Source organism: Pelodiscus sinensis, chromosome 21 (assembly GCF_049634645.1).
Source record: "Pelodiscus sinensis isolate JC-2024 chromosome 21, ASM4963464v1, whole genome shotgun sequence".
NCBI classification, from domain to species: Eukaryota; Metazoa; Chordata; order Testudines; family Trionychidae; genus Pelodiscus; species Pelodiscus sinensis.
In genome coordinates this window covers 10,499,076-10,526,611 of record NC_134731.1, presented here as the reverse complement: position 1 = coordinate 10,526,611, position 27,536 = coordinate 10,499,076, and the positions used below count along the sequence as shown (strand labels likewise).

At 40.9% G+C, this 27,536-nt stretch overlaps 1 protein-coding gene across 3 annotated transcripts in view; it reads left to right on the top strand.

Moving 5' to 3' along the window:
- Positions 1 to 27,536, top strand: part of NF1 (neurofibromin 1) — a 202,710-nt gene that overhangs the window by 45,065 nt on the left and 130,109 nt on the right. For all 3 annotated transcript variants that reach the window (XM_075904830.1, XM_075904829.1, XM_075904831.1), the window contains exons 12-21: positions 70 to 201; positions 4,671 to 4,805; positions 5,994 to 6,107; positions 9,717 to 9,796; positions 11,363 to 11,486; positions 22,383 to 22,535; positions 23,698 to 23,944; positions 25,008 to 25,081; positions 25,211 to 25,294; positions 26,563 to 27,003. In XM_075904830.1, the coding sequence (XP_075760945.1) occupies positions 70 to 201; positions 4,671 to 4,805; positions 5,994 to 6,107; positions 9,717 to 9,796; positions 11,363 to 11,486; positions 22,383 to 22,535; positions 23,698 to 23,944; positions 25,008 to 25,081; positions 25,211 to 25,294; positions 26,563 to 27,003 (1,584 nt within the window). The remainder of the gene's footprint in view (positions 1 to 69; positions 202 to 4,670; positions 4,806 to 5,993; positions 6,108 to 9,716; positions 9,797 to 11,362; positions 11,487 to 22,382; positions 22,536 to 23,697; positions 23,945 to 25,007; positions 25,082 to 25,210; positions 25,295 to 26,562; positions 27,004 to 27,536) is intronic.

Here is a 27,536-nt window from a genome sequence, read left to right as displayed (position 1 = left end):
ATATATTTTAGGAAATAGAATCACATGTCCACTTTGTACTTTTAAAGCATCGCTCTATTTTCTTCCTAGTCTGCAGTGGACTGGTGGCCCAAGATAGATGCTGTGTACTGTCACTCTGTGGAACTCCGCAGCATGTTTAGTGAAACACTTCATAAAGTTGTGCAGGGCTGTGGGGCGCATCCACCAATTCGTATGACACCGGTAAGACTTGGGTCCATGATTTAACAGCTTTTGTTCATTGCATCTTCTGTCGCCATTCCATTCCTGCTCTTTTATTCATCAATGTTAGTCTGGAAGATAATTTAAAAATGTAGCAATTCCTGAAGCAACAGAGAGCCTTACATGCTCTGTAAACTTTGCAGTATTCTGTATATTAATTATGTATTCCTCTTGAGTTAGTGATCTTGTTACTTAGTTTTTATGCTATCAGACTGACAAGATAGCAATAATCTTTCTGTAATACCGTCTAACTGTTCTTTTAAGGTGCCTTGCTGCATATAGGTCTATTTAGTGAAGGCAATTAATACTTGGCCTTTTTTCATAATCAGAATAAATCTACCCTTTGCTACATGTAGTAGACTAAATTTCAATAACTGCTGCATTTATACATTGATGAGTGGAAGTTTTTTATTTGAACTGCTTTTTGCTTGGTTTACTCTGTCTTAAGCATGTTGGTTGTTTGGTCTTAGTAACAGCACAGAAATTATAAGGATTTGCAAGCATTATGACATGAAAACTGCTTTGTTCATCTGTAATTTACTGAAGATTTTTATAAAGATCAGTCTGTTCTATGATATCAAAATGTCTCGAAGTAGTTTTGCTCATTTTGAACTTTGAATGTAGGACTTTCTATAGTTAACGTGTCTCTCTTCTGAATTGCAAAGATGTAGTTTTCAGTGTCCCAGATATTTACTGTAGCAGAAGGCCTAAAACTATACATGGAGATGAAATATTACTACCTAATTCAGTATTTTGTTTAAAAGAAAATAGTTGGGAAGATTTAGTTGAATGTTGTAGAATTGTTTAACTCAGTTTTTATGTGTGTATTTTCTGTTGAGAAAATAGCAAGGGTATTGTACTTGGCAACTCTGACATTGATTGGTGGTGCTTTGTCTTCTGCTTCTTATTTTCTGTTCTTATTGGCTGCTGTCGCTCACATGATCAGATGCCAACCAGTCACTGTTTTGCATGGCAGTGGGCCTCTGTTGCTGTAAGTATGACCCATTGTAACTACCACAGAAAAGCCTTCCGTTTCTTTGACTTTTCTGTGTATAGTTACCATTGTAGTCACATCACTTCATTTCAAATGGAAAATGTAGCATGTCTTCACTTATTGGTTGTATGAAGTAAATAAATCATTTCACAGATCAGATAAATCAAACAGCTTCCTTTCTGCCATGCTTTTCTTTTCAGAGTTCCCTTAATTGTGACAAACTGATTATATACACTAACGGTTTTCTCTGGAAGTACAGTTGTCACTTTCTTTGTCAAGTGCTTTAAATATGAGATTTTATTGTGCATCTTTTGGAGTGGAATTGAATTTTTTTAGCAAAATTGTTTTGGATTATAAAGTCTCAAATTTGTAATTACATGGTAGCATGCTTGAAAAGAATTCAAGAATAGGCTTGTAATCTTTGAGATTACTTGTTCCAAGATATAAATTTGTGGATTGAAAAGTTAAAATAAAAAGTCTACAACTTCTGTGCTACTGCTTGAAGGGTATCTTCCCAGTAATAAATTCATTTAAGTTTTAAAAGACTACTGTGTTAAGTACTGTTGAGTCCCTCAAACATATAAACCTCAATAAAATAAATGGTACATTACTATTTTCTTTTGAAAAGTGAGCAAAATTAGATGTTAATTACAGATTATATAGGATGAAAAATAGCATTGTGGTAGCACCTGGAAACTTAAGCATTTCATTATGCTAGGAATTGTACAAGCACAGAACAAAAAGAAAGTGTCCCAAATAGTTGATAGTTTAATCAAAATATTGTTTTTAATGAGATTGAAAAAACACAGCCAGTATGCAGTGGGAACCATTCATATGTTTAGAATTACACATATTTGTATGTTTTGCATGATGAGGGCATGACTTTGTAAGACAGAATAACTTTTAAGCACTCATAATTAGCCATGTCCAGATATTTATTGGAATCATAGGACTGGAAGAAGCCTTGAGAGGTCATCTTGTCCAGTTCTTTGCACTCATGGGAGGACTAAGTATAATCTAGAGACCCATTCCTGACAAGTGTTTGTCTAACCTGCTCTTAAAAATCTCCAGTGAATGGAGGGAGATTTCACAACCTCTGTAGGCAATTTATTCCAGTGCTTTACCATCCTAACAGGAAATTTTTCCTAATGTCCAACCTAAACCTCCTTTGCTGCAACTTAAGCCCATTGCTTCTTGTCCCATCCTCAGAGGTTAAAAAGAAAAAAAAATTCTCCCTCATCATAACAATATTTATGTACAGGCAGTCCCCGGGTTACGTACAAGATAGGGACTGTAGGTTTGTTCTTAAGTTGAATTTGTATGTAAGTCGGAACTGGTACATATTGTAGGGGAAACTCTAGCCAAACATTTCTCCAGAGCTCAGTTTTATTCTCCCACACCTCACTTCCCTCAGTCCTTTATTCTCAAGCTGAGGTGTCTGCTGTGAAAAGCCGCTCTGCGTCTCCCTGGCCTGCTGGGGGAGGGGGCGCTAGCTTCGCGTCTCCCTGGTCTGCTGGGGGGAAGCAGCTAGTGCGGGGTTGCCTCAACCCGTTTGTAAGTAGGGATCCGATGTAAGTCGGATCCATGTAACCCGGGGACTGCCTGTACTTGAAAACAGTTACATGTCCCCTCTGTTTGTCAGATGTGGAGGGTAATTCCCTCCTTTGATCAAGGACACTGAACAACATTTTTATTAGCAGTTTTCCTGAAGAAATTCCTTTGCAGATCTCAAATAGATATCAAGAGCTTCCTCTGTCCAGTAATGTCACTTTACATAATTATAGTAATCTTTTAATAACTATGTATATCCATTTGTGTGAACGTGTACAGGCCATATCTCAAGACAGCCTGTCATGCTTACTGTGAAAAAGGTGGTAAAATATCTAAACTAGGTGAGAGTCTTCCATATCTAAATTGCAAAAACATTCCACTGGTAAGCTTGAATGAATAAAGGCGTTGGAATCCCCTCCCTAGCAGATGAGGATGTTGAATATTTGTATAAGTAGTGTTTCACCATTACTCTTCAAATGAAGCTAACTTTCTCTCATTTTAGCCTGTTTGAATATTTTACGGGAATGTCTATGCCAAAAACGTAAGTCAACCTATGTTAGATTGACTTGCAGCCATTGCAGTAATTATTGTGGTGGCTGATGTCCATAATGCTTTCCTTCCATCAGTGGAGTACCTCTCACCAGAGCACTTCCACTGGCTGAAAAAGGCAGTATGGGGGGACTGAGGCAGAGCCTTTGGCTTAGAGCCCATTTGCCCCCCAGACTTCTCACTTCTGGTAGGAAGATATGTACCTAGATTCAAGTTGGTTGTCATGCTTTTGATGGCAGACTGACAGTGGGGGAAGCATTCGAGCTCCCAATTGAGAGCTGCACTACAGCTGGGCTCCCAGCTGGAAATGTAGAACCAGAACCAAAGGGAGTGAGCATTTGGGCTCCCAGCAGAGAGATGGGAGCCTGGCTGGCAGCCTACCTTGAAGCAGAGAATTGGCAGCAGCTGGGTTGGAGAGCCTGGAGTTTGCTTCCTTGTCCATTTCACGGGTCCACTTCTAGCAGAGCCATGACATTGACAAAACAGTCAATAGCAGATGTAAGGAATTGGGTGTCTACATAGACACTGTGTTGCCCTAAATACACTAGTCTCAGGCTCTCATGGAGGTGGACTTTTATTGATGAAGCAGGACACTTACATTGGCAAGAAAAAGCAGTAGAGTGGACACTGAAATAATTAGGTCAATATATGGATGCTGTTGTAGTTGCTCTAACTGTGCAGTGTAGACCAGACGTATGTATTTTACTAATGATTCTTCTCCTTGTGAAAACTGCAAGACATGTTTTTCAGAGAGCCGCTGAATTAAAATAGTAACACAGCTGCTGATTAAAATGTGAATTCTTGCTTGAAAGTATTGTCATTTAATATCGAAAAACAGCACAAAACATTACTGTGATTTAAACTAATTCTGTTTTGAAAACCTAACCATATTTAAAAACACCAAGTTGTTAAATGATCAGTTGCTGTTCCAGCATAAGCATTTTGATTTTTCTTGTTGTTTGAGGGATAAAGAGCCCTACTCACTACAATTTCTTATCAGGAGGTATATCTGATTTTCTTAATTTTGGAATAACTTTTTCATAGGTTTTTCCCCACTTTCATATAATCTTTTGTGGGCAACTTATTGACAAATGAAATTTTTTGCTTATATATAATTTTAATAAAAATGAAACATACTTTAAAACAAGCTGTATACTAATGTGAATATGTAAAAGGTTAAAGTACAAAAAATGATATTTATACTTTACTGAATTGAATATTCAGTCATTAACTATACGATACCTGTTCCCTTTCATGCATTATTGATTATAAAAATAAGCAGCTTTTAAAAATGTTACATTATCGACTCACTATATGTAATATTTCATTGACAAATGATATAATATTTTTTCCTTAGAGTCTTACATTTAAAGAGAAAATGACAAGCCTTAAATTTAAAGAAAAACCTACAGACTTGGAAACCAGAAGTTATAAGTTTTTGCTGTTATCCATGGTAAAACTGTTACATGCTGATCCAAAGCTCTTGCTGTATGTAAGTAAATGTTACTTTCAAGTTAGTGAAATCTTGGTGTTAAAAGAAATATTGAAAAACCCTTTTAGCTTATTAAATTTGAAGTCATAATGTAAATAACCCAGGAAATTAAGTCACTAAATTATAAATACCCAAAATAAAATAATAAAATTGGGTAAAAAAATCCAAACCCCAGAATACTTTGCTTTAGGATATGACTTTTCTCTCTCCCCCTTTCACCCAATCAGGAGAGTTTGTGAAGGCAGCTTTCCTGATGTCCATCAGACCCATCCCACTGCATTTCTTTTGTGGTGAGCATGCACTAGAACAGATTCCAGTCATCCTAGTTAGTGATCATTGTGATGAGAATGAGACATCAGGATAGCAAAACTGCAATACATGAAGTTCTTTGGTAGATTAAAGTGAGTGTTAATCCCAGTAAACAAGAATAAAGAGGAAATGAATTAACCGGGGAAGAAAATATCAGGAAAAATAAATTAGGATAAAAATTTTGAGCAAAAAAGCCAACACCCCCCTCTGCCCCCCAACACACAAACACACACACACACCCGGAGAGAAATTAATTAAAACCCAACATGTAAATACACGATCAACGTTACAAAGAATAGACTGTGCAAAGACTAAGGGAAAGTCACCCAAGAATCACAAGGGAGACCTGTAAAAGAGAGGACAGTAAACTTAGATGCTTATTTTTGTTGGGTGTTCCGTAAGGTTCCTATCAAATAATTTTTCTGGGATTCTGCAAATCATTGTATGGAGATAAGTTCTAACTCAGGCATTAGAAATTGTTTGCAGTTAAGATAAATGTAAATTTTGAAAATAACACTGGATATACAATATCGCCAGGTAATAAAATGATGATTTTATTAGTCTGAATCTTATAGTGGGAATTGTGAAATTTTCTTTTGTCTGTTTTGTTTGTTCTTGAGTTCATTTTTTTCTAGATTATCCCTTCCAAACTAAGATTATCTAAAATTAATTTATCAAAAAAGAAAATCAACACCCAACCCCTCTTTGCTTATATGAGTATCTGTGAAAGTAGTCACCTGAAGTCTGTCTGCTGTTAGTTTAATTCTGTGAATGCTGTTGACCAGCGTGTTGAAGGATCTGCATTTTAACAGGAGATAAAGCATGGACCATTTCAGAATAGTGTTGCTTTTTAAACTGTTTTTTCCCTTTGCTGTGTAGAATCCCAGGAAGCAAGGGCCTGAGACACAGAGTAGTACTGCTGAATTAATTACAGGACTTGTACAACTTGTTCCACAGTCCAACATGCCAGAAATAGCACAAGAAGCCATGGAGGTAAGGGAATTGTTCTTCTGCACACAGGGTGATGAGCTTGTGAACTGTGCCAAGCATATCAGGCTTTTTGTGGAAAAGCTTTCAAGAACTGATCGGCTCATTTTCAAAGTTGAGTGTTAGAGCTTGTCTATATTGCATGTTACTGCGCTGCAAGCGAAGGTGTGAATGTGCAGCACGCCAGCTAGCAACATGGCTTTGTGGACTTTGGTACAGCAGAATCCAAGTCCTTGAGTGCTGCCTAAAATATGCTTTGAAGCTAAGCTGCAGTCAGGGACTTCAAATGCACTGTAGCCATGGCTTCATGTGTCATTTTGGCAGTGCATGCTGGTAGTATGCTGTTGTTTCATAACTTAGCTTGCAGCTCAGTAACTTGGTGTGTAGATGAGCCCTTAGTGTTTGTGCTCTATTGATGCTTTTTTCTAAAAGTGTGTTCTGTTGCAAGTTTTACAGCAGAGACTTATTTGAAGGAAAGATTTCAAATGTGTAATAGAGTATTATTGTCTTCTGTGCTCTTCCCATTTCACTAAGAAGTTGGCCTTAAGCAAAATCAATTTCGGAAGGGGTTTTATGGGTCTCCCACTACATTGTAGAGAGCACTGTTAAAATACCCTCCACTAACAGCCTGCCTGTCCGCTCCAGTTCTTCCTGACTGGTTGAGATAAATATTCATTTTACATCTGGGACCAAGCCAATGATTGTTGTTTCTGAATCAGTGAGTGAGGAGGGGGCATATTGGTGGCAAGTACTTCTAAGGCTGTTAAAATTCTCATCCTGCTTGCTCTGTAATTTAAGTGTTTCACACTTAAGGTAAATGAGCTTGAGTAGTCCAGCAGGCAAAACACCAAAATTACTTCTGCTATCCAAGCCTTCCATGACATACTGCTAATGGAAGGAATAAGTTGCCTATTCAGTATGATACATTCATGTGTTTTCCCTGTGGTAGACAAGTATAATGGTTTTAAAATATACTGAAAATAGAGATGTCAGTTTCTTTTGGTGGATGAGAAGGAAAGATTCTCTGTACCTATTTAATTATCCTGTATTACTATGATTTGAGGCTCTTATATGCCACCAGGTGCACTAAGATTTCAATCTTCCAAACTTCTAGAGGGAAAACTTTCAAATATTGAAGGAAAGGATATCTAAAGCACTCCACAGGTGGTGGTGTTTTTACTGCTAAAGTGAATTAAGGATGTTAAAATGCATTTATTTTTGTACATATGTAACCACTGAAATTGTTGGCGGTTACAAGTTTATACTCGGGGGACAGATTCGGTGCTTGCTGGGTGTTGGCTTTTAAATCCACTTCCTGCATGTACCCACTTTCGCCTGCCCTTCCTTGCCTCATGCTACTGCCTCTGTATCAGAGGCAGCAGGGGACTGTACCTGCTTGTACTTGCTCCCATCTATTCCCCCACCCTCCGGCACTGCTACCTCTGTGTAACTGTGAGGGTTAATCAATGCTCCCAGGCTCATCGGTTCACTGTGTACACATTCCTAAACTGAACCTTTGTACAGATTGTACCTCCCTGGTCAGGCAAGGTCCGGACCTGACCAGTCCTAAATGAGAGAATTTTCTGGACCAGGGGAGGTATCCCCTGATGCTGGCACTGAACTAGCTGGCCCCTGCCTCTGGTCCCCCTATCTCTCCAGCCAAGCTATCCGCCCTGATGCCATTGGCTCCTCCCCACCCGGCCCTGGGCTTCCATGGGCATCTGGGGTTCCCCAGCCCCGGTGCCGCATTGCTGCAATTCCCTGGCCCCATCTTGCTGCAGGTGGCCAGATTTCCCTGATTCTGCACTGCTGCAGGCAGCCAAACTACTACTTTCTCTGGCCTTGCGCTGCAGCAGGCTTCTGGGGTTCTTCAGCCTAACCCCAACACTTTTGTGGGGCTCCAGCCCTGCTGCCCCCAGCTGAGCTGCTAGCCCTCCTGCCACTAGGCTCCTTGGCTCTCTGGTCCAGGAGCATTTGTGGTCCTGCCGTACCATGGATATTGCTGGAACAGAGAGTACTGTTTTCAGAGGTTCAACCTGTAGCTAAATTGCATGTTTGCATTTGCTACATTTCCATCAATGATAATCACCCCATATATTATAGTTTAAATATTCTGCATATGTTGTTTTGGTTCAGAATACAGTAGTGTCTTTTTTTAAATAAGAGTACCCTGATTGTCCTGAAAATGTTTAAGACAATTTTAAATATGATGGCAAACTCCACCAAACTCATGCTATTAATGTACAGCAGGGGTGGGCAGTAATTTTTTATGAGGGCCACTCCAAGAATTTTTTTAAGTGGTCGAGGGGCTGCACTTTTCCTTCAGAAGGGAGGGGATTACAGTACAGGGATTTGGGTTGTGACCTAGGGCAGGAGGGGATTGTGATATGGGGCATGGGATTGAGGTGCAGGGGTTTGGGTTGTGATCTAGGACGGGAGGAGGTGGTGACCTAGGTTGGGACTAGGGTGCAGGGGTTTGGGTTGTGACCAAGGGCAGGAAAGGGTTGTGATCTGAGGCAGAGTATTGGGGTACAGGGTCAGGTGCCAGAGGCCGGCTCTGGCTGGGAGACTTACCAGTGAGACTCCCAGCCAGCAACCCAGTATGTTTCTCAGGATCCTGCCCCACCCCTGCATAGGCTGAAGGGCCACATGCACTGTGAATAAGACCCTGAGGGAAGTGGGGATTGGTGCTTTGTGCACTGCCTGTTCTTGAAACAGGCAACTCCCATTGGCAAGAAACTGGCCAATGGGATTATGCTAGGGGCAGGAGCAGCTTGTGAAGCACCATTCCCTCCGCTCAGTTTGTGAAAAACAAATGGCTCAGCAGTCACTTTTCTGAGTGGTGTGCGGCAAGCAAGGGAGTCTGCCTGAGGTTCCCTGCTGTGTCGGCCTGCAGAGGGTGTTTTTGCCCTGGCCTGATTTACAGTATTGTAACTGATGCAGGATATGATTTTCCATTAGTTATGTTATTTAGTTTAGGCTGGGACAGTCTTGGATATGGAGTAAACCAAAGTATCTCTTTGTCCACTGGAATAATTGAAGAAAACAAACCCCAAAGATTGTTACCATGATCAAAATTTTAAAAAGGAAAATGAATACTTTTGGAATACACTTGATAATACTTTCTCAGTTCTGGTCATAACTCATAAGAGTTATTTTAATTAACTTTTTGCTAGTTGAAAGAATGTAAAGAAATTGTGTCTCTTCTCTCTTAACAGAGAATTCTTAAATTACAGATGTTCTGTAGTTGCTATTCTAATTTTATACTAGCAGGATTCCTGTACCTGTATCATTACATTTTTCCAGATGGGTCATTGAAGTAATTTCTAAGTCAAAATTTCCCTTTTTTAAAAGACTTGACATGTCCTTGGTTAATTTTGTGGATTTACATGCAAATAATACATAATTGTAAATACTTAAGAAAAGCTAAGATTATTATGACTGATGACTTAATTTTGAACTTTTGATTTTCTATTAAAATTTACACGTTTTCCATTAGATTTACTATTTTAAACATTAATATAATAATATTTGGGTTCATACCTTGCTGTATATGCTGTATTACTATGCACATTATTTTCTCTTAAATGAAAAACTATTCTCTTTTGAATTCAGGCCTTGCTAGTTCTTCATCAGTTAGAGAGCATTGATTTATGGAATCCAGATGCACCCATAGAAACATTTTGGGAAATTAGGTAGGTAAATTAGCTTTTGTAAATGGATAAGGCAGGATAAATCTGGCAAACCCACCTTTATGAATGACTTAATATTATTTCTGAAACTAAAGCTAGCCTTATGTGGTAGTTCATTTCACTGTTGTGTGGGTCAACTGATTTGTCCTAAAGGTTTTTTTAATAAAGAATTTTCATTGGTTAAAATAAAATTCAAGTTTCTTATAATTTTAATGTAGCAATTGATAGAGGGGGGAAGCTATTTCAGCACACTCAAAAAAGGAAAAAATGGGCATTAAAGGTGACCCTGCATGAACCTGAAATTGTGAATCATGAAAATAAACTAAAATATTTCATATTTTGTCATAGGATGTGTATCAGTACACACGTTTTTTTGTAGTAGAAAGGAAGTTAGTTTCTGTTTTTAGAAAACACCTCTCTCCACATCAAGAGATTAATCTTTATTATGAGAGTCAAGGGATTGGTAATGGGATAGGCTTTCACCTTTAAATTTTTTGTTTGTCCTGCATGGGTTAGTGGTAAAAGGAACTCACAGCTATAAAAAGTTTGTCATGCTAGGGGCAAAAAAAAAAAAGCCATAAAAACTGACACTGATTTGAACTCTGACCATTTTAACGGCGTCCTGAAAGGATTTGAAGGAATGCTCCTAGATGTGTTCCTTCCTAACAGAGCTGGGGCATATCAGGGCAACATGGGTAAACTTGTACTGCCAGTGTCTGTGCTGGATCAGTTCTGTGATAAACAGAGGTCTTCTGAAAAGTACCAAAATCACTTAATTTCCTCTAGGGAATAAAGAAATGGCCTGTTGGGAAGTGGAAAGGGACAGAGGTTTCAGTTTATTTAAAACTAGCTGGAGTTACCTGGTGTTGCTCGGGAAACCAGAGGAACAAAATGTAGAAGAACTGTAGTCCATTATCTTTTTTTCAGTGGTAGAAAAGTTGCCCTTATTTCTATAGGGATTAAAATGTAGGTCCGCATCATCCCTGGAGGGGTGAGGTGTGTGATCCCGGGTGGAGGGGAAATTATACGTGGGAGGGGCGCCCCGGCTCACGCTCAGGGCTTCAGGTGCCTGCAGGTGGCAGAGTGGGTGCCCGAGCCATTGTGCACATGGGGGTTGGTGCACTGCGTGCTGGTATGGGGAGGGGGGGAAAGAAGATTGCTTATGTAACCTTGTGGGTGGGAGGGGGTGAGTCCTGGATGGTGCTGGGAGCCGCAGGCAGCAGTCACGGGACCTAGGGTGGGCTGGGCAGCCCCTGAAGCACAGCGCAGTGGATTACTTTTTGATTTTTACAGCTTGAGCTTGGGCCCATTCAGGTCCAAAAGTACCTTAAAAACTTCTCCTGTATGAAAGGTTATCCCATGCAAAGTTTGGTTGCAGTAGCTCCTATAGTGTCCAAGTTATTAGCACACAAACTTACAAACATTCTTCTTTCTGTGTTAGATAGACGCTGTTTTAAAGTTGGACAACTATGTCATAGATGATATTCCTACTAATTTCCTCATGTAATGATAAATGGGTATCATCTCTATTGAGCAATATAGCTAATACTGAATTTCATTTTGTTGCAGTTCACAAATGCTTTTCTGTATCTGCAAGAAACTAACTGGTCATCAGATGCTCAGTAGCACAGAAATCCTCAAATGGTTGCGTGAGATTCTGATCTGCAGGAACAAATTTCTTCTGAAAAATAAAGTAAGTAAATGCTAACATTAATGTGTTGAGTTTATTAACCTAACTAGGTGTTTCTTTTTTACTTAGTGAGTAGTTTCTTTGATTGAAAGAAATTTTGAGATCTATGTGTAGTTTTTTGTGGTCTCGCATAGTCTACATTTTCCTAGGTCTTTCTAAATAATTAGTTAAAACTGCTTAGATTTTTCATGCATAGGAAATTTGCATGTCTTCCAAAAGGTCTAAAATATGTTCTCTGTGGAACTAAATACTTGCTCATCACTCTTGCTTTATAGATGAAAATGTAAGTAATTTCCTTCAGTACAAGAAAGAGATGATGATGTGTACATCTTTAGATGCTATAAGATACCTTTTCTTCTGACATGGTAGAATGACTTCCGAAATTCTGTCCTACTTCTCTTTCTGATAGTCTGACAATTTGAGTGCAAGTCCAGACTCTCTCTCAAGCTATTGCAAGATCACCTCTCAAAAAATCAGTAGCTAAATGGAAAACCAAACCTGCTATGTATTCAGTAGTAAAGAAAGCCTGATCTGGGGTTAAATAGTGTCCTCTGACTTCGGTTCCAGATAACTGAAAATATCAATGATTGAAGTATATTCTGTCTCAATTCTGGACTTCATATATACAATGTTTCTTAAATAAACAAGGATCTCTAGATTGGAGCAAGAGGATTTTCAGAGTGTCTGACTCGTTTGCCACTTGAATCTTGATTTTTAGCTTTGTTACTACATCAATTTTCATCTCTCTTTCTTAGTTTTTGCTGACTATCAGGTCTGTTTCTTGGGTAACTCCAATATTTATAAAGTGTGAAAAATAATTATTTAAAAAATTCTGATTAGAAGACATTTGTCATAATTCATTCAATTTTAGCCTAATATCCCTAACCACCAGGCTAAGAGTGATATTCAGCACATTTGTTTACTCCTTGCTTTTCTTAAGCTGCAGAAACTTCAGATGAAATTCATTGGATCCTATAGAATCTGCTAGGACTTCCCCATAACTCCCATTGTAGTGCATCTTATAGTGGAGATTCCAAAAGAATTATTGCTCACGACATTTTTAGTAATTGGGATTCCTGTTTTCTCTGAAGTCTCATTTCTCTTTACATTTTTGGAATCTCACCTTACAGCTGCTTGTGTACATCTTACTCTTGCAACTGGGATCTCCATCTTGTCTCATACACTGAGAAACTCAAAGAGAAAGTCAGTCTCTAGTTGTGATAGCACAGGGGTCTGCAACCTATGGCTCTAGAGCCAAATATGGCTAAGTGCGGACCAAATATGGCTCTTTAATCATTCCCAAAATACATACAACTTTTTAAATTAAAATAAAAAATGAATTCAAAATTTAAAAAACGTGTAATTACTCATGTCAAGATGTATTTTTTTGTCTATTTAATCTATAACTGTTCATTTTAACAACCCCCCATCCTCTTCACTCATTGGGGGTCATGCATATTCTCTTTAATTGGTCAAAAAATCTTTCCATCACTACACGTGATGGTGAACTCTGTAGCCCCAACAGTAAAAGTGGCAAAGAGAAAGAAAGATGACGAGTACTGACATTTTCAGAAGGAGTGGGCAGACTTGTATGCATTTGTGGATGGGTCTAGGGATGTAAGCGACTAGTCACTTCCCTCTCTTACTTCTATCAGAGAGAGGCAGCAAGGGAGGGGGACCAGGAGCCGGCTCCCCCAGCAATATCTCCGTGGGGTTGGACAGGGGTGCAGTGGGAAACTGGTGGCACTTCTGCTATTGAAATATAGAAAGAGCAGGGCTCTTGCTACATTTCAAAGGTGGAAGTGCTGTGGAGAGTACAGGGCAGGTGGGGGACTCAAGCAGTCCCCTGCTGGCCCTTTGCTTCCTGCTTTTGAAATGTACAAGAGCCCCGCTCTGGCTACATTTGAGGCAGAAGTACCACCAGTACCCTGCTGCGACCCTGCGTGAGTGCCTTGCTGGCCCCCTGCTCCCTGCATTCTTTCCTTTTGAAATGTGCAAAAGCCCCACAATGTACAGGACTCTTTGTATGTTTCAAAGGCAGAGGCACCTATATTGACTAATCAGATAGTGGATGCAAATTCCATTGACTATTTGATTAGTTGATTAATTTAAACTTCACATTCCTAGATCCGTGGCCACCAACAGGTAGATAGCGATTTACTGGTCGGTCGCAGGGGCTCCATTAGTCAATCTTGAGCTCCTTCTGAAATGTGCATCTGTGCACAACAAATTTTACATCAGAACTCTTCATTTGCCGAGCAGCACCAGAGGTGAGTAGTTGTGGCTGCGTGGTGGAATCTTCTAGGCAGCATCTGGAGGGCTGAAACATCCCAGCTCCAGCTGGTTGGGCGACTTCCCCTCTGCTCCAGCCCACGTGGAGCATAATGCACCCAGACTGGACACCACCATTGAATGCTAAGAAGTCCTATCAACGTCAAATGAGTATCTAGCACACAGAAGGACATATGTCAAGGGTAGAGAGGTCTAAGAAGCAGTAATACAAGACTTTTGCTTCCCCACAGTTGTTTCCTTCATTGTTCTTGTTTTCTCCATTCTGCTATGGCATGGGATTTAGTCCTGTTAATGAGCCTAATTCAGATACCCATGCTCAGGGTCATGATCCATGGTCCAGCTTCAGCTCAATAATCAGGAATGTTTCCATTCACTTTAATGGAGTTTTACCAAGGACACATCTAGTCCACTTTGATGAACTCCAGTGAAAAATGTAACTACTTCTGCTCCTTGAGAAAGTATCCAGAAACTTCTTTGCCATTCTAAATCTTTAGATACTGAGCGGAATATACATTTGGCAGCTATATGACCACATGATGTTGGTGGAAGTATTATTTATTGTTATTCCAGGAGTGTTGAGCGACCCCAAACACAACTGGTACCCCTTCAATGTAGGCACTGCACAAACATAGGGAAAGAAAGCTCTCACTCTGAAGAGCTCAGTCTAAACATTATCTGAAGGTAGACCTTGGTTGCCCGTAAATTCAAAAAGTGATCTCGGGCTGAAAAAGGTTGGTGGCCACTGCCCTTGATAGTGTGGAGATCCAGACCTATCTCATTTGTAGTGAGAGACTGTTCTCAAACATAAACAAAAACACACACACACACACACCCCACATCCCCAACAAATTTAATGAAAAAAACATGCAGTATTTGCTACAAAATACCCTGAAGTGATCCACGGAAAAAAAGCCTGCAAGGAGCTGCAGCAAAAAATGAATGCTGAACAAAATAGCCTGCTGGCATGGTCAAAAAAAGGTGGGAGCTTAAACTCCACAAGTTTTAAAGGCTCATACAGCATTATTTGAGGGGAAGCCTTTCATTGACAGGCATTATGTGAAGAGATGCATGCTAAAACTTGGACATGAACTACTTGACAAGTTGAAAAACAAGGACAAAAACTTACACAAAATTCAAGACATGACATTATCGGCAAAATCAGTTCACGAGAGAACTGTGAAAATGGCCCATCAAATTGACAAGGAACAAATGCAAAATTTTAGTACAGCTTCTTATTCTTTCTTTGCTTTGGACAAGGCAAGTGATATATGTGACGTTATTCAGTTGTGTATTCTGGGGCGATATATTTGTGGAAATGCTGTGCACAAAGAAATGATTGAGATATTACCAATGAAAAATCAAACAAGGAGTAGAAGCATCCTTAAAACTATGGACAACTTTGTAAACAAGAGAAATACAGTTGGATAATCTTGTGTCTGTCTGTATGGATGATGTACCTAAAATGGTTGGCAAATATAGGGGATTCTTCAATCTTGTCAGAACAGCTGAACCACCCACTTTTGAACTTTCATTGCATTATGCATCAGGAGGCACTTTGTGCGCAATCTTGTGGAACAGAATTCGGAAATGTAATGGGACTGGTCATTTGCACTGTCAATTGGATTCTTGCCCAAGCCCTTATTTGCCATCTATTTCAGTCACTGCCTAAAGGAGTCAATTCTGAATATCCTGATCTGCTAATGCACAATGTTTGCTGGTTGTCTCGTGGCAAAATTTTGTCTCATTTTGCTGCCTACATTAATGAGATTAAGTCATTTTTGGATATGAAGTGGGTCAAACACATTGAGCTTTCAGACTGTGACTGTTTTGCTCAAGTTTTACTATCTCGTCGACATTACCGGTCATTTGAATGTGTTGAACCTTAACCTACGAGGGCAAGAAAATACAGTCCTGATTCTGCAGGAGGCAGTGTTCGGATTTGAGTCCAAACTGTCTCAATCAAAGAGATCGAGATGGGCAGAATGGCACGTTTTGAAAGATTACAAATGTTTCATGATTCATATCAGAGACAGAATCCAAATAACAGCCTTGATTTGCAGCAGCATGCTGGATTTGTTTCTGAGCTCCTGATGGCATTGTCTTGTTTTGTTGACTTTTGCAAACACAGTCCTCTCTAAGTTTGATTTGTGCACATAAAGCGTCTGATCGAGAACTGGATTTGACAGTCATCTCAGTCAGTGATATGGAAATAGCAGATTTGAAGGAGTCAGATATCAGGGTGGAAAAATTCGTCAAGCTAAATTCTGATTTAGAATGCCTTACTTGACAATGTGCAGAATTGACAAACTGCACAAAAGGGCTGACACAAAGAAATTGGAGCACGATGGTAATCTGATTCTGCAGTCTTGGAAAGAACTTCCTGTCACATACAACACCATGCAGAATGTCAGCTGAGTCTTACTTTCAACATTTGGCTCCACCTATGTCTGAGCAGGCTTTCTCTCATTTGAATCACATCAAAGGTAATTTGTGCTCAAGACTGTGTGCCTGAAGCTGAATTTGACCAGTTACGATGTAAACTTCAAAAAAAGTATGAGAAGGTGCAGCAAGCAGAAGTCCTATTAAATAAAGTCCTTAAGTACAATGTTTCATTTATGCTATTGTTAATCATCATGTCAATTATTAGTAATTATGAGTTGTATATATTCAGTCATTCGAAAGGGCATTCTTGTACTGGCTCTTTGTTGACCACTTGCTCTGAATATTGATATAGTTCGGCTCTTCGGTTTGAAAAGGTTTCCAACCGCTGTGATAGCCAGGTCTTCCTGTGATTTTGATCTTTGTTGTGGTCACCTCTACCAAATGTCATTGCACTCTAGACACTTGATTCATCCTCCATTCACTATTTTCCAGGAGAATGAAGTGCTGCTTCATCCCCTTGCCTGAAGTTTTGAACTTTCAACTTACTGTTACTTTTTCCCTCGTGGCTCACTGGAGGGGGTCGATCTTTGAGTTGCATGGGAAGGGGACTTGAATATCTTGATATAACAAGGTCTTTTCTGCAAGTCACCAAGTCTGTAATTTTTATAGTGAATTTTAAGGGTTTATTTATTTCAGTGCTCAGTCTTTGCAAATAGATTGACTTGTGTTTAAGTTCTGCTGTTCACAACTCCAGGTGATATAAAGTACATTGGATTACGCACAAACATATATAGTTTACATGGTATGCCAATCTCTGAAATTTGCATTACCACTCTTATCTAGATGCCAATATTATGTTCCCACAATGTACAGAACTTTCCAAGCACACCTGAAAGGACAGTATTTGTGCTGCAGAGCTTCCAGTCTCAAAAAGAGAAAGCAATGAACAAAGAAAATGTCAAGGATTCTTGACTTTTTTAAAAAAACATTTTCCCAAAATCCTTTCCCTTGTCCCCTAGTGAGCTTGCTCCACAGTGCTTCTCTGTTCTTCTAATTCCTGTATAAATACAGATTTGGCCACAAACTGAAGAAAGGAAAAGTTCAGTCACATGATAATGTTTCTAGTTTGTGGACATCGCCTACAAAATTATATTAACTCAAATAACACAGTGACATCTTGGAGGTAGCTGAGTCAAGACAGTATGTTTTTTCATTTTCTACTACATACATTTTGAGAAAAAATCCTCTCAACAAAATATCAACAAGTTGGTTGCTCCAGACAATTGGTCCTCAACGCCTCATCGCCAGCCATCAAGAATTCAGAGCATAAATTAATTCAGGTGTTTACTGGAACTGTATGTAACACGTTATGACATTTTCCAAGGCTTTTAAGTTTGAATAATTTTTAATTTGAAGATAAGCTTATCTTTAAAAAAAATTGCTTCATGTCTTGGTAGCAGAGTTTAAAGTAAAATCTTTACTAGCTACAGTTCTGAGAAATGGCTCCTTTAGCAAAGTTGTCGCAAATAGTTCTCTCCTAAGCTATCATTCTCTAAATGTTTGTCAGGTCACACTGTATTGTTACCTGCTATCAAAATTGCAGTACGACCAGTGACTGGCTGAAGCCTCAGTAAGTGTCAGTGGCCTCAGATGGATTTCCGGTGATGTGGGAAATGCCATGGATTGCCGCAAGAGTTGAACCATGATTTAACCCACGGCCGCCATAAACTGGAGGGAAGGCAACAGGAAACCACCCTCTATTTTTTTCTAAGAATTATCATGGCAGAACAAAGGCAACATGCTTGCCCGGTGCTTCCCTTTTTAAAGCATGGAAAACCGTGGCATCTTGAAATGTATGAAAGTTGTCTGGTAAAAAGTTCAGTATTTTGAGAGCGCAGCTTATCATGATACAGTTCTGCGGTGATCTGGAAGCCTACTTTCGCCGTCTCCGTCTCAAGGAATACTTCCAACACAACACTGAACAGTGCACTGACACACAGATACCTTCCCACCAACAGCACAAGAAGAACAACTCCACATGGACTCCTCCTGAGGGCCGAAATGACAGTCTGGACCTCTACATAGAATGCTTCCGCCGACGTGCACAGGCCGAAATTGTGGAAAAACAGCATTGCTTGCCTGGTAACCTCAGTCGTGCAGAACGCAATGCCATCCACAGCCTCCGGAACAACTCTGACATTATAATCAAAGAGGCTGACAAAGGAGGTGCTGTTGTCATCATGGACAGGCCTGACTACCTAAAGGAGGCTGCCAGACAACTCGCCAATACCAAATTCTACAGGCCTCTTTCCTCAGATCCCACTAAGGAATACACTAAGAAACTGCACCATCTGCTCAGGACACTCCCTACACAAGCACAGGAACAAATCGACACATCCTTAGAGCCCCGACCCTGGTTGTTCTATCTATTACCCAAGATCCACAAACCTAGAAATCCCAGACGTCCCATCATCTCGGGCATTGGCACTCTCACTGAAGGACTGTCTGGCTATGTGGACTCTCTGCTCAGACCCTACGCCACCAGCACTCCCAGTTACCTCCGTGACACTACGGATTTCCTGAGAAAACCACAATGCATAGGTGATCTTCCAGAAAACACCATATTAGCCACCATGGATGTAGAGGCTCTCTACACAAACATCCCACATGCAGATGGAGTACAAGCTGTCAGGAACAGTATCCCTGATGATGCCACAGCACAACTGGTGGCTGAACTCTGTGAATTTATCCTCACACACAACTATTTCAGATTTGGTGACAACATATACCTCCAGACCAGTGGAACTGCTATGGGCACCCGCATGGCCCCACAATACGCCAAAATTTTTATGGCAGACCTGGAACAAGGCTTCCTCAGCTCTCGTCCACTTACGCCCCTTCTCTACCTACGCTACATCGATGACCTCTTCATCATCTGGACCCATGGGAAGGAGACTCTGGAAGAATTTCACCATGATTTCAACAGCTTCCATCCCACCATCAACCTCAGCATGGACCAGTCTACACGGGAGGTCCATTTCCTGGACACCACGGTGCAAATAAGTGATGATCACATCAATACCACCCTATACCGAAAGCCTACCAACCGCTATACTTACCTGCATGCCTCCAGCTTCCATCCCGGACACACCACACGATCCATTGTTTACAGCCAAGCACTGAGGTACAACCGCATATGCTCCAACCCCTCAGACAGAAACCTACACCTACAAGATCTTCAACCAGCATTCTGTAAACTACGATACCCACACGAGGAAGTGAGGAGACAGATTGACAGAGCCAGACCTGTACCCAGAAGCCTCCTGCTACGGGACAAGCCCAAGAAAGAAACCAACAGAACACCACTGGCCATCACCTACAGTCCTCAGCTAAAACCTCTCCAACGCATCATTAGTGATCTTCAACCCATCCTGGACAATGATCCCTCGTTTTCACAGGCCTTGGGAGGTAGGCCAGTCCTTTCCCACAGACAACCTGCCAACCTGAAGCATATTCTCACCAGCAACCACACATCGCACCATAATAACTCGAACTCAGGAACCAATCCTTGCAACAAACCTCGGTGCCAACTCTGCCCACATATGAGTCTGAGTCTATATACACCAGCAACACCATCACAGGATCTAACCAGATCAGCCATACTGTCACTGGTACATTCTCCTGCACATCTACTAACGTAATATATGCCATCATGTGCCAACAATGCCACACTGCGATCTACATTGGCCAAACTGGACAGTCCCTACGTAAAAGAATCAATGGACACAAATCTGATATTAGGAATGGCAACGTACAAAAACCTGTAGGGGAACACGTCAATCTTCCTGGACACACAATTGCAGATCTAAAGGTAGCCATCCTGCAGCAAAAAAACTTCAGAACCAGACTTCAAAGAAAAACTGCTGAGCTACAGTTCATCTTCAAGTTTGACACAATCAACTCTGGATTAAACAAAGACTGTGAATGGCTTGCTAACTACAAAAGCATCTTCTGCTCTCTTGGAATTCACACCTCCAGATCAGCTACTAGAAGTGGGCCTCATCCTCCTTGATTGGATCCACCTCGTCATCTCCAGCCTGATTCTGGCCTGCATATTTATACCTGCCTCTGGAAATTTCCACTACATGCATCTGACGAAGTGGGTCTTTGCCCACGAAAGTTTATGCTCCTGCACTTCAGCTAGTCTATAAGGTGCCACAGGACTCCTCGCCGCTTTTGCAGATTCAGACTAACACGGCTACCCCTCTGATACTTGACAACTTACTGATGTAAAACATGGAAAACTAATGCTGCTGACCAGAAAAATAGAAGCCTTTGAGATACGGTGCTGGTGAAGTTTTACGTCTCCTGCTCAGAAAAGGTGATGAACGCTTATGTTAGAAATAAGCGACGAGGAGTCCTGTGGCACCTTATAGACTAACTGAAGTGTAGGAGCATAAGCTTTCGTGGGCAAAGACCCACTTCGTCAGATGCATGTAGTGGAAATTTCCAGAGGCAGGAATAAATATGCAGGCCAGGATCAGGCTGGAGATGACCAGGTGGATCCAATCAAGGAGGATGAGGCCCACTTCTAGCAGCTGATCTGGAGGTGTGAATTCCAAGAGAGCAGAAGCTGCTTTTGTTAGAAATATTGTTGGAGAGAAATGGACTTTGCTCTCAGGAATCAACAGGGGTAAATGTGTATACTTCAGTCATGTCAGCCATAGAGCTGGAAAAGTTATCATGAAAGGATTAGTGGTGCTTCATTGCAGGGTGACCAGCAAGGAGAAGAATAATGTGCTCAGATTACTGGGAGACCAGCCTCTGAGTGTGTGAAGTTAGTGATGGATTGAGAAACCTTCTAGAAATTCTGCTGTCACCAGTATTCAGAAATAAATTATGAACTTCACTTACTAGTTAAAATCATGCAGGAAAAAGTACTGCTTGTATTTTAGAGCAATTTTAATTCTGCTTCATTTCACACATAATATTATCTGTTTATCCAATTGAATGTGAAATGTCACAGTAAAATATACAATAGAATAAATATTCCCTTTCTCACTTGCAGTTTTAATAAGCAGCTTCCACTTCCTTGTTCAGCAGCAGTGGGTTATCTATCTTTTAGGATTGAGAGAAATCTTTCTCTACTTCCCTGGTGTAAAAAAATGCTCCTGGAGCATGATGTACTAATGCCACTCATGATTTTGACATTCCATAGTCCCTATTTTTGAGAATTAGGCTCTAATTTTCTCTCCTTTTAGGAAATGCTATCCAGGAGCCTTAAGAGGTCTGTCTTTTCTGGACCAAATATGCCCATTTTGGATGGGCATGAACTATTTTTATGTTCTTTGGAGCCTTCTGCAGTGTTCCATTTGTTTTTCCTCGCTGTGTTTCCACACGAGGGCTAGAGGCAGTATCTTCTTCCCAGTTCACTTACTAGGAATGTTACGTGAGATCTTTCCTGCCTAAGGGATCATCCATTAAGCTGGTTATAAGGATTGCTCTTAAAGGCAAAACCCATCTGCTTTTGTGATTCTCTGCTAGATCTACAAGCATTCTAAATAATGAAGATACCCAGAGGGAAGGACGCATGTGGAGAAAATAGGTAACAACTTCCAGAGCTGGAAGAAAGGTGCCTTTTCTGAATGTCTATCAAGATGCATCTTATGTATACTGTTTCTAGAAACATTTCCAGGTCATCCTTAATGCAACATATTTGATCTTACAAGGTTCCCTTGTCAGTTTCTCATCTGCATTTACAAATCAGCATTTGTTCCTCTCTCTAATATGTACAATGTAGTTCTCTTAATACTTTCCTCTGTATTGCTTTAACAAGCAGTGTAATAAACTTACTGCCACCTTGAGCAGACAAAATAGCAGTATTAGAAAACCTATAGGTGTTGACTTACTCTCAAAGCCAAATTTCATCTTGCATGCATTTGCATTTGACTTGGATGTGGTAATCACTTCCTATCTGCTGTGTAGTGTGGCTGTGTGTACTCTTACAGGTGCTATAATCCTCCCTGGAGGTGGCTGTGTTTCAGAGGTGAGAGATGCACTTGCTATGAGTAATTTTTGTATGCTATTTGGGAGTCTTCAAGGTGAAAGGTGCTGTATGAATGGCAGAAGAGCTGTTTTCTTTTTGCAAGTGTAGCTCCTCTTAACCCATCTTTTTTCCCTTATAAAAGTAGGGTGATTGATTATTTTTCTTACCTTTCTTTATAGCAATCAGATAGGAGTTCCTGTCATTTTCTCTTCCTTTATGGGGTAGGATGTGATGTGTCTGGAGGTGGACCTAGTCAACTTTCTCTTGACCATGAAGAGATGCGCTGTGCTCCGGGGTCTTCTCTCAGGAAAGGAAAAGGCAACTCTTCCATGGTAATTAACATTTTGTTTTCTTAGCCTTAAAATAAGTTGATTGCTTTCCTCAAAATCAGTCACATTTGTGCTACTACCTTTATTATTTACAAGTATTTTAAAAATTGTGATGGGGATTGGGTGAAGGATGGGGAGGATCCACACTTTGACTTTTTGTAAGTCAAAGCTAATGCCAGAGCCCCACCAGTCCAGGCAAAGGGGACAAAGTTGATACCCGCTTCTTTATTTGTTACCTGAAAGTGAAAATAGGTGTTCTCATGGCACTTTTGTATCTGTCACTGCAAGGTATTTATGTACCAGGTATGCTAAACATTCATATGTCCCTTCATGCTTTGGCCACCATTCCAGAGGACTTGCTTCCATGCCGATGATGCTCATTAAGAAATAATGTCTTTGTAATGGGGTTGAGACTTGATGTGGCGCCTCCTGCTGGTTACACTGGGAATTAGCTCTGTCCTCAGCAGGGCACCCTCTTCTGACAGATATCTCACCCATGGTGGCTCCATGTGCTTTCTGTGCTGCTGCTCCAGACCCACACCGCTCCCAGGACGACAGTGTCTTCTTCAGAGCACTGTCTTCTGTTGCTGCCCACCACACTCATCTCTTGTCCCCATTCTAGGGATATCAGTCTGCAAGTTTGCGTCTGCCACTGTGGCCAACTGCAGCTTCTGTCTGGCCCCTTACATCAGGGACAAGCCACACTCCATAAAGGCCACTCCTCAGTGTGGCAAGGTGTAGTGCAAAGGATAAGGGGTGGGGAACCCAGACCTGCCTAATACCCTGGATCCCAACCCACAGACCCTCTGTCAGCAGTCTTGTCCTGCCTTCTCTCTCCCCCAGAGTGGACTTTAGTCTCTAAAGGGCTGTGACCTTGGTGGGGGGAGCAGAGAGGCCAGGGCTGCCTGTGTGGGGGGTAGAGAGGGAGGCAGAGCCGAGAGGCCTGGGTCTGGCTACGGTCGGGGTGGGGGGGTTGAGAGGCTGGGGCTGGCTGCGGCCAGGACTGGTGCAGCTCAGGCTGCTGGGAAAGGGGTGGGACCAAGAGGTCGGGGCTGGTGCGGCCCTGGCCCTACCTTCCCCAGCAGTGAGGGAGGAATGGAAGGGGTGGAGAGAGAGTTGCTTGTTAGGTAATATTACCAGATATACAAATATTTTTTTCCCCAAGGAAAGTACAGCAGGCTGCAGTGGAACTCCAATATGTCGCCAAGCACAAACGAAATTAGAGGTTGCTCTGTACATGTTTCTGTGGAGCCCTGACATTGAGGCTGTTCTTGTTGCGATGTCCTGTTTTCGTCATCTCTGTGAGGAAGCAGATATCAGGTGCGGAGTAGATGAAGTCTCGGTACATAATTTTTTGCCAAACTACAACACATTCATGGAGTTTGCCTCTGTCAGCAATATGATGTCAACAGGTAAGAATATATTTGCGTCTGAGTATTTATGTTCTTTAAAGTATCAAACATATTTATCTCTTGAGTATTTTGATATCAATAAGTATCAAACATATTTATGTCTCTGAGTATTTATGTTCTTTAAAGTATATTTCAGAATGTTAAAGCTAGTCCTGGTATAATTGAAATGCTGTAATACTTCTCTAGTCTGCCTCAATCTTGTGATTTCATGGAATTGGTACATAGTTTGCATTGATGATGTTTTATGTGTACAAAAACTAAAAATCTTTCTTTGATACATAAAAAATATTTGAAGATTACTTCCTCCTTGCAAAGCTTATATCAGGGCTACTCTACTTTGGAAGCCCCTAGGGCCACAATGATACTCACAGCCAGTGCTTTTTTTGTGACAGTACTGCCCGGTATGCAGTATTGGCACCTCCAGACGCAGTACCAGCACCTCCAGTCAGAGCTCAACAACTTTTCCCTTGGAGTACCGGCACCTTTTTGTTTTTTTTAAATATATACAAAAAAAGCACTGCTCACAGCACATGGCGAGGACCGCAATTTAAGTGTGGTTGCATATACATGCAAATAGCTTCTTTCACACTGACAGGCATGAATACAAAGCACTTCCCACAATGCCCCAGTGCTCCCGGCACCACCTCCCTGGGGGCTAGAAACACCAACACCCTGTACCCGTCTGTTCCAGCCAGCCCGTCAGCTTGCGACTTTCAATGCTCACCACACCTGGAGGATGCCTCGCCATGTTCAAAGGATGCCACCCACAAGCTGCATGTTGAGTCCCATGTAAACCCAAGACCACGCCTCGAGCCGAAAACAAACGGCCGCGGGCTGCATGTTGAGTAGCCCTGGCTTATATAATAGTAAAATCAAGTATCGTAGAGGGATATAGGCTGAATTGAACCCCTAGACCAGGTAGCTCAATGAAGAGGATCATTTCCTCAAAACATTTATTTATGTACAAGTATACTTGTGATTAAGTCTTGTACACACGTCTTTGGCTATTTTTGAATGTTCTTTTTTTTATTTACGTAAGCTTTCATCTATATTCTTTGCTTAGGGAGAGCAGCTCTTCAAAAAAGAGTCATGGCATTATTAAGGCGCATTGAGCACCCAACTGCAGGCAACACTGAGGTAAGTTTTTCTCTTAATGAAAACATTATTTACTGGTAGCTGAAAATGCCTTGTGTGGAAAGCAATGATTAATGTTGTAGGAAGTTATCAGAGGTACATATCTGAAATGCTTGATGTATTGTGTTTTAGGCATGGGAGGATACACATGCAAAGTGGGAACAAGCTACAAAATTGATCCTCAACTATCCAAAGACCAAAATGGAAGATGGGCAGGTATTATGTAGCTTCCTATCTATTCAGTAATCAGAAGTGCAGACAGAAGTCTTGTATTTTCCAAGTAAGCCATTTAAGTTTGCCAATCAGTCCCTCATATGATTTAAATTTGAAATCATTCAGCAGCTAATGAGGTGTTTCCTGTGTACTCTGCAGTAATGCATTGAGCTTGGTATTACCTCTGGAGGATATTAGTGTTTAACCTTTTCTCCCCACTTCACTGACTAGGAATGTAAAAATGTGTTTAAGTAATCGTGTAATGGCTAAAAATGTGATAGAGGCAGTAGTGTGGGGGGTACAGGCAGCTCCCTGCATGCACTGGTTCCCACCTGCCTTCCCCTCCCCCCCCCGCTGTCTGATACAGGGGCAGCAGCGTGGGAGGGGGCAGGACAGGAGGCACTTCAGGAGCCGGTATGCGTGGGCAGATTCCTGTGTATATCCGCTCCCACCTGCTCACCCTCCCTCCCTGCCTTGCTGCTGCCTTTGATAGGGAGGGGGCAAGCACCTCTATGCGTGAACCATCTCTCTTCCTCCTCACGCCGCTGTCTCTGATAGAGAACAGGGGTGGGGTGGAGCTACATGTAACCTTGCCTGTTAACTGATGAGCCCAGGCTTACACTTTCACATCCCTACTGCATACACAATATAATTGGAAACAGTAATCATGATCAGAATCAGTGTTTCTCAAGCTTTTTGGAAGTCAAAAATGTTCAAGTCTCCCTTACATTTTTAACTCTTTTCACAGTCACTGTATCATTGGTAGCTAATATAAGCCAGCATAGTCTGTTTTGTTTTCAAGTGGTTGATGGAGAATGTTTGACCTTGAATGATAAAGGTATGTGAAAGAGGAGGGAGTGATATATTCTTCCTCTTAAATTGTAATAAAATTGTCAGTGTCTCAGTCCTCTTCCAACAGCCTTTTGTGACCCTACTGAGAGTCATGCACCACTGGTTGAGAAACACTGAACTAAATTAAAAAATGGAGAGTTCCTTAAAACCTTCCTAAAATCCCAACTCCACAAATTTGGTTAGGAAAGTTGCTCCATGGCACAAGCCCTTCAGACGCATTTGTTTACACTCTCCTACCTACTGGCCCTTGATATAAAGATTAACCAACTCTTCTGAGACTTGAGTAGTTTGTTTTTCATTGTCATTGTTGTAAACTTATTGGATTCCATTACTGAATTGTACTTAAACTATTTCTTATCTGTATCTCATAAATGAATGTCATTTGAGAGAGATCTCATTTTGAACAACTCTTTTTCCAGGTTACTGATAGTCTTCACAAGACAATTGTCAGGCGACGAATGTCTCATGTTAGTGGGGGAGGCTCCATAGACTTGTCTGACACCGATTCTCTGCAGGAATGGATCAACATGACAGGGTTCTTGTGTGCTCTTGGAGGAGTATGTCTCCAGCATCGTAGCAATGCCGGATTAGCAACTTACAGCCCACCTATGGGCCCAGTCAATGAGCGTAAGGGCTCCATGATATCTATGGTATCCACCGAGGGAAATGCAGAGACTCCTGTTAGCAAATTCGTAGATAGATTATTAACTCTAATGGTCTGTAACCATGAGAAGGTGGGACTTCAGATACGGACTAATATTAAAGATCTGGTGGGTCTGGAATTGAGTCCAGCACTTTATCCAATGCTGTTTAACAAACTGAAGAATACCATCAGCAAATTTTTTGACTCTCAAGGACAGGTAAAATATTTGGAAATCTACTATATATTTTGAAGAGTGAGTGAGTTTGTGGATTTGTTTATGTAACATAAAGCCATACTTCGCGATTACCTGCAGATACCTAATTTTGCATGAACAGTCCTGCCACTTAAATTAACTGAACGCACTACTATTTATACTGAAAAATGCTGGGTGAAAGGTTTAAATCAGTGTTTCTCAAATAGCAGACCGTGGCCAATGGAGCCAGTAAGTAAATAAACTGGAGCAGCCCGGTAGTAACTTTCTCAGAGTGGGTCCACAGACCACTTTGAGAAACACTGGTTTAAATAATTTTTTGTTTGTCATTGGAAAAAAGTAATGATTATTATGATTTAGAGTTCATAAAAAATATTGAACAAAATTAAAATCAAGTTGCCTATTCAACTATTATTTTACTGAAAAGAAAATATTTACTGTTACAGATCACAAAATAATTCAAAGTAGTTACAGAAAGAGTAATGGAAGCTTTACGAGTTTCTAATTCAAACTTACTATGTATGGTCATTATTCAATAA